The sequence below is a fragment of the Aythya marila genome (genome assembly GCF_965140915.1).
Source record: "Aythya marila genome assembly, chromosome: 1".
Classification (NCBI taxonomy): domain Eukaryota; kingdom Metazoa; phylum Chordata; class Aves; order Anseriformes; family Anatidae; genus Aythya; species Aythya marila.
In genome coordinates this window covers 195,638,198-195,650,433 of record NC_139042.1, presented here as the reverse complement: position 1 = coordinate 195,650,433, position 12,236 = coordinate 195,638,198, and the positions used below count along the sequence as shown (strand labels likewise).

Genomic DNA, 12,236 nt, shown 5'->3' with positions numbered 1-12,236 from the left:
GAAATATCACTTCGGCAGCACAGGTTATTTGGGGTTTAAGGCCAAGCAGATGGCACCCTGAATGAAGGTGACCAGAACCTGTCGGGTGACAATACGTAGATTTTATAGAAAGCACACCACCACCACCCCTCTCTTCATTACATCCTCTTCAGTATTCATTGCTCACCTCAGCTGTGATACTAGCTTCCGTCTCTTGTGACCACAGTAACCTGCATTAAAAAACACGCCCATGTACAATAGAACAACTCAATAATCTGAACTGCGAGACCTCAGCACGGGAAACCACTGAGCGCTCTGTGTACATTCCTAACATCGACATCTTGGAAGTAAACGGCTGTCTGTTGTTTTTCTCTCCACTACTTGAAGCCTGTTACTGGATCCTTCCTTGTCACAAGCCAAGCTTCTGACCCGTCCACCCGTTCCACGCCATCCTTCTTCCTCAGGATCCCAGGCAGATATTACCCCATTTCCTAAACACCACCGGCCCGTGGCAACCTCACGGTGCCCAGGCAAGCAGGGCTCCGATGTCCCTGAACCCGGCCACTGCTGAGGGATATGGGGGAACCTCAAGGGGTGGGCATCTCCCCACCCCTGTGCTGCCCCTCACGGCCCCACGCAAGCTGGAGCCCTGCGGTTGAAGCCAGGCCGGGATGGGACCGTGTTTGAGGGCTGGAGGGAGGCACTGAAGGGGGCAACGGGAGACCCAAACCCAACTGAGGGGTGCGGCGCAGCTGCTGCCGGGCGCGGCCCCCTCAGCGCAGCCCCCGCCATTTTGTCCCCGGGCGCCCCCTCTCGGCCGGGGCCATGCGGTGGGGGAGCGGGGCGGCTGCGGGGCTCTGCGAGCTGCCTGCCGGCTGCCCGCCCGCCCCCCGGCCCCGGCCGCTCTCCGCCTTCTGCCGGCCGTGCCAGGCAGCCTCTCTCTCGGCCTTCACTACCGGGTCAGGCGAGGAGGGAGCGCTGAGGCAGCGCCCGCCTCGCTCCGGCACCGACACCCCTGCTCCTCCTCCTCCTCCTCCTCCTCCCCGCGGCCGTCCCCTCCTTCTCTCCCTCCCTCCCTGCTGCCAGTTTCTCTACAACTAGTACATCCACACACAGGGTCCCGGCCGCCGCGGCTGCCATGGATATCAGCTAAAGCGCCGGCAGCCGGACGGACAGGGCAGAGAGGCGCTCCCCGTCCCCGCTCCGTCGCCCCCCCGGGGCCGCGGCGCCCTCCTTGCCGCCCTCCTGCCCTTCCTTCCCTGCCGCCCCGAGCCTGCCCCACAGGAGCCCGGCGCCCACGGGGGAGGGAGGGAAGAGAGAAAGAGCAAGCGGAGAGGGAGTCGGGCAGAGCATCCCCACGGCAATGTCCAAGGGCTTGAAGAAGAAAAGCCACTGGACGAGCCGAGTCCACGAGATCGTGATCGTGAGGAACCCGGAGGGACAGCTGGGCTTCGAGCTGAAGGGGGGCGCCGAGAACGGGCAGTTCCCGTACCTGGGGGAGGTGAAGCCCGGCAAGGTGGCCTATGAGGGCGGCAGCAAGTTAGTGCCGGAGGAGCTGCTGCTGGAGGTGAACGAGACCCCCGTGGCCGGGCTCACCATCAGGGATGTGCTGGCCGTGATCAAGCACTGCAAGGACCCCATCCGGCTCAAGTGCGTCAAGCAAGGTAAAGCAGCGGCTCCCCCAGCCCCCCTCCTCGGGGGAGGGTGGGGGGGGCGGGTCTGGGGGGGAGCTTTTTTTTTTGGAGGGGGAAGCTTTGGGAGAGGGGAGCAACTTTGTTGCTGCTGCAGTTTGACTTTCCCCTTCCCCACCGCCGGGAGGGGGAGATGGAGGGGGTGCGAGCGGCGCTACGCCGTGCCCGCAGCCGGGCGAATTAAATGTGCGTCAGTGACAGCGCTTCGCCATGCCGCCCAGGGGCTGGGGGTGGCCGCTCCTCCGGCGGCTCCTGCAGCTGCCCGGGGCCGAGGGCACGGCTCCCGAGCCGGGTTTTGTTCCCCCCACGGGGTGCAGGAGCTGACTGCGGGGGTCCCAGGGGGCTTCGAGGGGGGGTTATGGCACCGTGCGTCCCGTCCCTGGTGGAAGCGACCGCCTGTCAGTGGCCCAACCGCGATGGAAGCGGTCCTGGGGACCGGGGAGCTGGGGGAAAGTGGGAGGGAGAGGCAGGAGGAAACTTTCGGGGAGAGAGCTCTCCCTCCTCTCCGATTTTCTTCTTATTTATTTCCGAAGTGCTTGGATAGGTCCGTCCGTTTCCAGGAAAGTCCACGGGGAAGAGACGCCGCAGATGCTGTTTACGTGTTTGTTTCTTGCCTCTTCAAACTAAGCCGAGTTGGGGTAACTGCAAGCCAGTGCTCCGAGTCAGCCTTCTGCTGCCACAGCAGCATCCCTGAGCTCCGCTGGGATCCGAGGCTCTGTGTAGGTGCCCCTCAGGCAGGGATGGTGCAGCAGCTGCGAGTATGCCTTTTAGCCCTTCGCTAAGCTCAGCCTTCCAAAACTTGGGGATTTCTGTAGTGGGAAGGTTTTTGATGCCATTCATCGGAGGCGTGCGTGCTCCACAGCGATAGCTAGCAGCCTTTGCTTAGAGGACATGCAGGAGTGTTGCCGTGGCATAATTTTGTAATTTAGCTTCCTCGCTTTAATTGACAGTAGATTGTTTAAAGGACATTTGTGGTATTTCTGAATTCTTGAAAAAATATGCCAGTTATTAGTTTATCCAAAGAAGGCAGAATTGATAGAAGTGTTTGACTTTCAGGCCTTCAGAGTGTACTTTGTGATATATTCAATTATCTACATAAGGTCAAATCTCTAAAGATATGATCTATGATTTTTTTGTCTGTCCTTTTAGGTAAGCAGTGCAATATGTTGTAGATCATAGGCATGATAGTCAGAAGATGCAAGGAGACAGTAGTTCATGTGATAAGTGGAGATTAGAGAGCAGTATAATGAATTCTGCCTTGCAGTACAATGTCATACTCGAACTCCAGGAAACCTTCTCTGTAGTTGCCTCCCTGTATCAGTTTGAGCATGAGTGGTTTTACTGTAACTGGATTAAAAAGTGGCAGCACTGAAAGTGTCAAGAAGACAACAGTACATTGTCTGCCAAGTTATTCAAGTGCTTACTTTTTTGGTCTGCAGATATATGCTATAGATACTTCTCTATACTAATGCCAATTTCAGGTAACCTTCATATAATAATCAGACAGCCTCTGTCCTACCTCTTCAGTATTTTTCAAGTATTTCATCTGAAGTAAAAGCAATCAGCAGTGATTCATTAATATGTGTATCCTTACTACAGATATCTGTCATACATAAATTAGGGACATTAGTCAGGCTTTTAGTCTGTGGATTACTGCAGTTTTCTTGAATGAGATGTGGAGGATGAATTCTAAATTTCACCTAGGTTATGTATGTTAGGAGTTTCACTTCAGTACGTTATCATACCACACTTTTGATGTGAGTCCTCAAAGCACAGGCCAGATGACAGCATGTTTAGAAATGACAGTTCTGCATAGATTCTTAGAGGGAGAGAGACTTCCTGGTTGGAATGATTTTTCTTGTGCTCCAGCATCCTTTACTTTGCCAAAGGGAGAGGCCTTCTGGATCCAACTTCCTATGTTTAAAAAAAAGTCAATATTTTGTGCATTTTATCACCTGACTCACTCCTTCCTCCTTCAGTATTATTCAGTCTAATCTCTGTACCTCTTTGTTAAAAAGCACAGACAGCAGACATCCACGTTACTCACTGTAATAAATTCCCCAACAGTACTTTGCAGCAGTATGTAGGAGAGAAAAAGCTGGGCAGTAAAATCATTATATGTTTTTGTAACGTTGTTCTGCTTTTAATTATAAAACACCTTTACTATGCCAGAACAAGGTTAATGACTCCATTATCGTTGTTTCCACATAATTTATCAATGATATCTCTGTAAATTAAAATAGTATGACCTTGAATGCACCATGTGACTGTAGCTGCTTCTTCAGGGCTGCCTAGAAATGAAGTCACAGAGAGAAATGTGGAGGTAGAACACTACTATTTATACTGGGATGCTTAAGAGACTATGAGTGTTTCTCTTGTTTGAAAGTTTTGGTAATTCAGCAGTGAAATTTCATATGTAGATGAAATCAGGAACTGGCTAATTTAGTATACAGATATTAGGTTAGCTGTTTGGAATTATATAAAATAAAGGTCCTTTCTTGATTTTTCATTGTATTGTGTTTGATTAAAGACCACCATTTCTGATTTAATGAAATACTTTGTCTTTTATTGTGTCATGAGGTGAAATACTTTTAAAACAACTTCAGGAGGATGTTGCTGTTCTATGTGAGCTGAATATCTTGAGCTAAAAATGTTATCTTAGAAAAAACAGTCTTATAAAGTAAGAGTTGCTCTATATTGTCAGGATGTTTTTCAAACATCTTGAAAAACTAATTAGCAGTTCCACAATATGATTTTACGTAGGACTTCAGTAAGTATGATACCCAGTAAATAAGGAGTTAATTCAGGAAATCATTGCCTGGCTTTGTGTGGGGAGAAGACATTGTAGAAACCATTATTATTATTATTATTATTATTTATTATTATTATTATTATTATTATTATCATTTAAGCCTAAAGCCTAGGTGTGAGAGTTCACAGACAAACTTTCTTTGGTGACTATTCTCTGTTTGTTTGTTTGTTTATTAATTTATTTATTTGTTGCAAGCTAGTGATTGTGCTACTGTTATGATTGTGCTACCGTTAGCAGAATCACAGAGATTCTCTTAAAACACATTGGGGGAAATCTTGGCTTAGATGAAAGTCAATGGCAAATAGAGGAGACAGGATTTTCTCTGCAAAATCCTTTTAAGTCCTTTTTTTTTTTTTTTTTTTTTTTTTTTTAATATTCCAGGGACAGAATTTAGTATTGCAGTTGATTGCTCAGGTATATTTGCAAGCGCTATGTATAACGAACTATTACGCACTCTGGTGAAGAACAGATTCTTACAGTTTCTGAAATAAGTACTTCTTCATTTCAAATGTGGTTGTTTTTACATGTGGAACATTTTCGATTAAGTACTATCTTCCCACAGATGCACAGATGCTTAGTTGTAAAACTAGTAATGTGTTAAGGAAAGACATCCTAATTTGGATAAGTAATCACACTAAGTGTCATGTGAGGAGCAATGTTGTCTCGAGTTCTACTCCCTGTTCATCACTGCTGTCTCAGATCCGCAGTATCTTTCTCCAGGAATTCCCATCAGTAGGCAGAACAGGTCTATGATGTGCACAGTCTCCAATACAGCTTGCATAAATCGGGTTCTTTTTGTTTGTTTGTTTGTTTTTTGTTTTTTGTTTTTATTTTTTGCATAGAATTATAAACTGCTCATCAGAATGCCAACAAATTGTCTGAAAACATGAATTTCAGAGCTCAGATTTTGTCCTGTAGCTGTTGCCTGACACACCTCTTCCTGAAGGAGAATGGTTTGGACATGCTAAGTAGCCAGGTGTTCTGACTAACTGAAGAGTTTAATTTACTTTTTGAAGTAGCTAACTAGTTGTATGACCATATGGAGCTACATGTTGAATTCAGTAGCGCTTACTCTTCATGTTGACTCTCTCTACTGTCTCTGATTTGATTCTAAATCTCCAAACTTTAAGCATCAACCCATAATACTTTAGCTTCTTATGCAAAAAAGGATTTAGTGCACATAATGCAGGGAATTAAAACCAGTTTTATTTTCTCAGTCTAATCATTTACTTAACGGTAAGCATATGCTAAAGTGTTTTGCCAACTGTAAATGGACTTAGGCATATTTGCAAGTGCTTTCTCAGTCAGGAGAAGATTTGGACCCTCATTAGGATTAGAGTGGCTGTGCTTAGGCAGACCACAGGTCCACTTTCCCCCACAGCCTATTTCTGGTAGTGGTGGCATTGGTTTCCAAGGAAGAGTGTCCCAGCACCCAGTGGTTTATGGCTAAGGGATTTAGTGATTAGTGAAAAAGGCCTTGTATCCTTTAAATATATATATATATATTTATTTTTAATTACTTCATCTGTGAATTTCACAATTAAAACCTAGCTTACAGTTAGCTTTCATTTTCTTAAGTCCCTGGCATGCTTTACAACAGAGAAGTATAGTAATACTTTGTTGTTACAAAGTTTTGCTCTGCATGTGTAAATAGCATGTAAGCTAGTTAAAACGTTAGTATGTTCTTACAGACCTTTTCATACATATTTTCATATGTTTAGTTATATTTTTAAGAAACTTACTCGTTTATTTAAGTTCACCAATAATTCTCTCCTATATTTATTAAAATACTCTGTGCATACAGATTGTCTTTTTGTGTGTTTTCTCTCCCTGGGTATCCATATATACGATCTTCTAAGATGTGAATGTTGTATAAAATTTTCCTCCCTAATATAAATAAAAATATTTTACAATAGTGATCTGCATGATTTTCCTGAACAAAAAGAATTCGTAAGTGTCTTGCAGAGAGAACAAATCCAAAGAATTATGAAAAACTGCATGGTTGCGTTTCTGGTACAAAATGTAAAGATATTCTTTGAAAAAAAAAAAAAAAAAGAAATGGACCAACTTCTGACCTATTCTTTTTCTAACTTGTGATCCTTAGGATTTAACTAGCTCTAGAAACTAAATTCAGACTTCTCTTTTTACCATTACTTTATGTCATTCTTATGCTTGTCCATCTTAATTTAAAGACCATTCAAAGTGACTTCTGACTCATGTAGCTAGTGATTTATTCTTCAGCTCCTCCAGAGAGATGGTGATGTTTCATGTCAGGAACTCTGTGTGTACACTGGCAATAGAATTACATTCATCAGTCTTTTCCCTTCTTTGAGAATTGCAACTGTGCCATTAAAGGATGGGGCCATGACTTTATTAGTGCATCATTTCCTTGAAGAAATGAAATAATTAGAGTACTCTGCTTAGTTTTGTTGAGTCACATATACTTAAGTTCATCTCATACTCACACCTGTGCATCTGCTGATACTGTTGACATCAAACAAACGCACTGGTATGAGTGGGCAGAACTGCGTCTGACTGCCTGCTGTAACCCCACCTGCATTAATTCAGCATTTAAAGAAAGGCACAGACTCTGAGCTTGTGCTTTCAGAGCTCATGATTTTCTCCTTGTGCCTAACAGATGAGGAGCTCCTTTCATGGCAAGTGTTGATTAATTATTCAACTACATTTTTTTTGTATAAAAGAAGTGTATACATGGAAAAAGTGCTCCTTCAGAAGGGATTTATATGAGGAGGTGGTCATAACTCTGATTTAGAAAGGGCAATGGAAATGAAAGTGCTGCTGGAAGCAGATGTTTCTTGTTCTTCTCTTCATCATAGTGGTATAAACAAATAAAAAGGGATTATTATTTATTTGTATTTGTATTTTTTTTTCTGGAGAGTGCAAAGGCAAGGGTCTGAGGACAGAGTGCTATTCCTTGACTGCTAACATCGTGGAAAAAAGTTTTTTTCTTCCATATATATAATACATGCTTATAAATATAAAATATAATATTATGTATATAAGTAAATATAAATATATATAAAAATAAGTATAAATAAATATAATTTTAGAATATATCATGTATATAAATATAAATATATATAATAATAGTAATAATAAATAAACATTAAGTTATTTAATAAGTAATATAAATATAGAATATAATATTATGTATATAAATAAAGATGTATTCATATACATCTACTTTTGAGAGCTGTAGGTAGGACTTTATATCAGTAGGTTGAAAATTCATAAGGCTTTGTGCAGTGTTCCTTTTAGGAAGTAATATTCTAATTACTATTATGGGCTTCAGTACTAATGTAGTGTATTCTTCATACATGTTTTGATGCATCTGTGTAAAATACAGTGAACCCACTTACTCTGGTGTACAGTATTGTACAATGTTCTGCAATAGCAAATGAAATCATCATAAACGTTGAAATGTGATTGAATGCTGCCTACCTAAGCAGGTGCAGTCTATTGTGCAGAATTTGAAGGTATTGATTTTAGTAGCAATGTGGCTATCTCCGGTTTTCATTGCTGAATGTCATTGCAATGCTGTCCTTAACTGAATTTTCTGAAATTACAAGGGCTGTGAGCCCAAGTCATCTTCCCATTTCTGGAATGCACAAAATGGCTCTGTTGTTACAGGATCTCTTCAACATACCTAATTAGTTCAAATCAGCATTCTTTCAACCCCATGGAAATCTACCCAGTAAGAAGATGCAAGTCTTTCTTGCAGGCCATTTGCGTTGCTCAGTCTAAGCTGAAGCTACCACAGTGGAAAGTGAAATGGCAGAGAAGCAAAAGGAAAGGAAGACAGTGAAGGGTTTTTAATGAAAAGGAAGTTGATCTATCATTCCTAAACTGTACAAAAAATCTAATTTGTAATTGATAATCTCTAAACCAGATTTTTCTTATGGTTTTAATGTGCTTGTAATGTTACCCTAAAGTCCTATTTATTCACACATCCTATCCATAATTTGGACTCTTCACTAGAAGCTTACTTGACAGAAGGCTGTAGTTTGTATATGTCTGCCATGTGTTTACCCTTTTTACAACATGTAAATGAATGACAAATGCATTATTTCTGAATTCTCAGTCAGTACATGCAGATTGGTTGGATCCAGACAGTTTCATCAAAAGTATGTTGTGCTCAACATGGCTCTGCCAGGTGTCTTCTCTTTCATATATATTTTATGATTATTAATATATGAGTAATGCCTTTTCATTCTGCTTATCAACTTCAGATGTTTCTCCTGGAGGTCTTTGGTTAGTTCCACAATATGTGAACTCAGGAAGAAAGGAAATAAAACAAGGTACAAAATGGAGAATGTAAAAGGTGGGAGAGAAAATCCCATGAGAAAAAATAAAAATAAAGAGGTTATTAAACTAAAATATTACTGTTTTAGAAGTCACATTTTGTCATATTTGAGACTACACAGTCCCAGGGAGATTCCAGCATTAAGAAATGAGCACAGGGCATATGCATTTCATAGAGCTCCCTTAATGCCTCAAAATCCATTGAAATCTGAAGCTAGGCTAAAGCTAGCCCTCCAAGATCGCTACAATTGACTCGTTCCAATGAATAATTACTGTTCCTTCTTCTTTAGCTGAAATCATGAGTTGTTCTTAATCCATCCATGTTCCTGTCTGAAGTTTTCACCAAGGTTGGGTGAAACAATGGTGCACCCTGAGAAATGGGAAAGAGAAACCCATGGCTGAAAGGAATACCCAAGATGACTTTCGTATTTGTGTGTCAGTCGGAGTCATAGAACAACCCAGGTAGGAAGAGGCCTCAAAAGATCATCAGATCCAACCTCTCATGGGGAAAAAAAAAAAAAAGTCTGGATGAGATTATCTAGCATCCTGTCCAATTGCATACCAGTTGCATGCTACCTTGGTATACCAGGTAGTGTTTAGTCCCCATTATGGCAGAGCTCCATGCAGGGTCCCTTGCTCTGAGGTGGCACCTTGTCCTCTCTGGCTCACCTTCTGCATCCCCACTCTGATACTAGCAAGATAATGATGCCATTGGCCTTCAGAAGTAGTGCATACCACCAACACTATGTTACTTCTGTTACCTCTGATCTAGGGAAGCAACCAAACAACTGGAAAATAACAGTAGGAAAGTGATGAGCAAAATTTTTGACACTGAATGCTAGCAAGTAAATTCTGTAGTTGTAGTAATGTAACATGGGTGTTTCAGAGTGGAAATCCTTCCTGGAAACAGGCACAAGTCATCTTTTATTACTCACCTATTTAATCTTCATAACTTTGTATATCACGTTTTCCTTGCATTTGTCAAAATAAAATGCAGGCTATCACTTGTTCTGTCTCATATTTTGTTTTTGCTAAAAAACAACAACCTTCCAGCTTTGTTTTGTTCATGTCAATCATGAGTTAATCTACATATTTCCTTGCAACTGATAAAATATATACTTTTTATAAGCCATACCTAACACGTGCTAAAATCTTGAAAAGGAACAAAATTAGGGCATCAATTCCATTTCAGGACATGATTTTCACTTGTAAGCTCTTACAGCACACACATTTTTTTTCTGTTTTCTTGATTTTAAATTCAGATTGAAAACTAAGGAAAGGGCCTATTCATACCCTATTCATGAGTTACATTGAGTATTATCTAATTTGTTACATTCATGTGGATAGTTCTTTAAGTAGTACTAAATGAAATGGCTGTATTAGTTTCTAATGTTTTCTTACTAAGTCCTTCTTTGTACTAAATCAGCATTAATAAATGTCTTGTAAGACTCTCATGCTTCCAAAATGGTACATTAGTATAAACAAGGATTAGACCTGATAGATTTTAATTCTCTGTGCTTCTATTTTTCTAAGAGCAGCTTTTATTGTTTCAAAGTACTGCAGAGGCCTGTTGCAAACTTCACCTCCTAGGGCACCTGTACGCTCCCATCGTTTGAGTTCAATCCTGGTGGAGTGGTAAAGGCAGCAGCTGTTTAACCCTTCAGGCAGCTTGGGGCAGGAGGTGAACACCTTTACAATGTAAACTGCCGCGGGCTGTGGCTAGGTAAAGAGTAATTACTTGCAGAGCCGCTACACTATTTTTCTGCAAAAACTCACCTTAAAACTCAGTTGTGCTAGGATACCAACCATGTACTTGACAGTATTAGGTGGTGTGCTGTGACTGCTGTTTGTTACGTTGACAATTCGTGTTTTACTGGTATTTCTGATTTTTCTTTCACTGTGGGTTTGTTTTATCTGACTGTTGTCTCTTTGTGTAAAGTCTGAAACCTTTTGGTGAGTGGAACTGCCTTTTTGTTATAGCAACTAGCGTGACAATTTCAAGTTGGGAGTCTAGTTTCTATGGCAATATAAGTAAGTATTCACGTTAAATTCAGAGTTGGCCATAATGACTTTCTTAGCAATAGTTATTGGGCATATTCTGTATCATTTTAACATAGGATCTGTACCTCTAATTGACAATATTTGGTCTTAGTGATATAAGCTGTGAAGCAGATAGAAGTCAAGCAATAGGATTAAGAGAAAATATCCAGTTATAACTAACATGGAGCTTCTGCTACTGGCAGCACTGGTCTGTTGTCTCCTGGTCTTTCTGATACAGCCATTGGTAGTGAAGGCTGTTCAAAAACCCTTAGCTGTGCTATATGCAGAGAATATGTTTCCTGAACGATTTAGTTGTTCTTTTTATCTGCTCCGTTTACTTGTGCAAGAACATTTCCCTCCCCATAAACTTCTAGAAGAATTACTGGAATTTCTGATAAGCCAGTAAAAAGCGCCTTTTCAACACTCATTCTATTTGGTCATTTTCCAGTGAAAATACCATAAAAGACTTAAGGAAAAGAATGCAGTAGAGCACTAGAGGTTTTGTTGGGAAAAATAAAGTAAAATCAAGATACTGGGTTTTCTTAATTAAAATTAAAAGTCAGTAATTAAAATACCAATTAAAAGGTCTTCTGGATTTGTATTTATACTGAGTTTTTATGTTGTGCCTGTGGTACGTATGTACTGAAGTACTCTTCAGAACAGATGAACCCATAAAATTAAAAAAGTCTCCTTTAAATATGTGTGAAATATTGTAGAGTTTTGTGTACAGTTAATCTGACTTGCAGAAGTGTAACAGCTGCTTTGCCTTGATAGGGATTGATGTTTGTGTATGTGTTTGAAGGGTAATAAAATTAATGTTTCTGAATAAAAAGTTGGAGAAATTGATATTTTTTTTTATTATTATTATTTTTTTTCTCTTGGGAAATGTAGCAGAGACACAGGTCTGCTACATTTCCCAAGAAAAATGCACAGGTCTGGTAGGGTTCTGCTGGGTTAATATTAGGTAAATTTCTACTAAGCAGTAAGCAACTTCCTCACCAGTTGCTGTAGGACCTGGTTTCAGTGAACAGCAGAATTCCTCCCTTTGTGTCTGCATGTTGTGAGGAGAGTGCTCCTGGGAAAGTGATTTGCAGCTGAGACATTAAAACAGAAGTCTTCACATATATCTCTCTAGACACTAATATTATCCTTGTTATTAAACTCTATGAATAGCTTCCAGATTCTAAAAATCTTTTGCAAAATGAACTTATTCACATGTCCGCAACAGGGAGTTATCCACCTTGTCCCAACCACCTCAGTGAATTTCAGCATAGGGAAAAAAAGTGCATAACGCTTTATGCTGCATAACAGGAAATTGATGATTTTTACAATAGTAGTGACTGTATTTTCATCATGTGTGCTCCATTTTCATGGGTCTTACCTTATTTAAA

General features: G+C 41.1%; 1 protein-coding gene across 4 annotated transcripts in view; it reads left to right on the top strand.

Annotated features, from left to right (window-relative positions):
* The first annotated feature begins 985 nt into the window (after positions 1-985).
* MAGI2 (membrane associated guanylate kinase, WW and PDZ domain containing 2) overlaps positions 986-12,236 on the top strand; it is a 771,385-nt gene continuing 760,134 nt past the window's right edge. For all 4 annotated transcript variants that reach the window (XM_082759166.1, XM_082759165.1, XM_082759164.1 and 1 more), the window contains exon 1: positions 986-1,643. In XM_082759166.1, the coding sequence (XP_082615292.1) occupies positions 1,343-1,643 (301 nt within the window). In that variant the 5' untranslated portion in view covers positions 986-1,342. The remainder of the gene's footprint in view (positions 1,644-12,236) is intronic.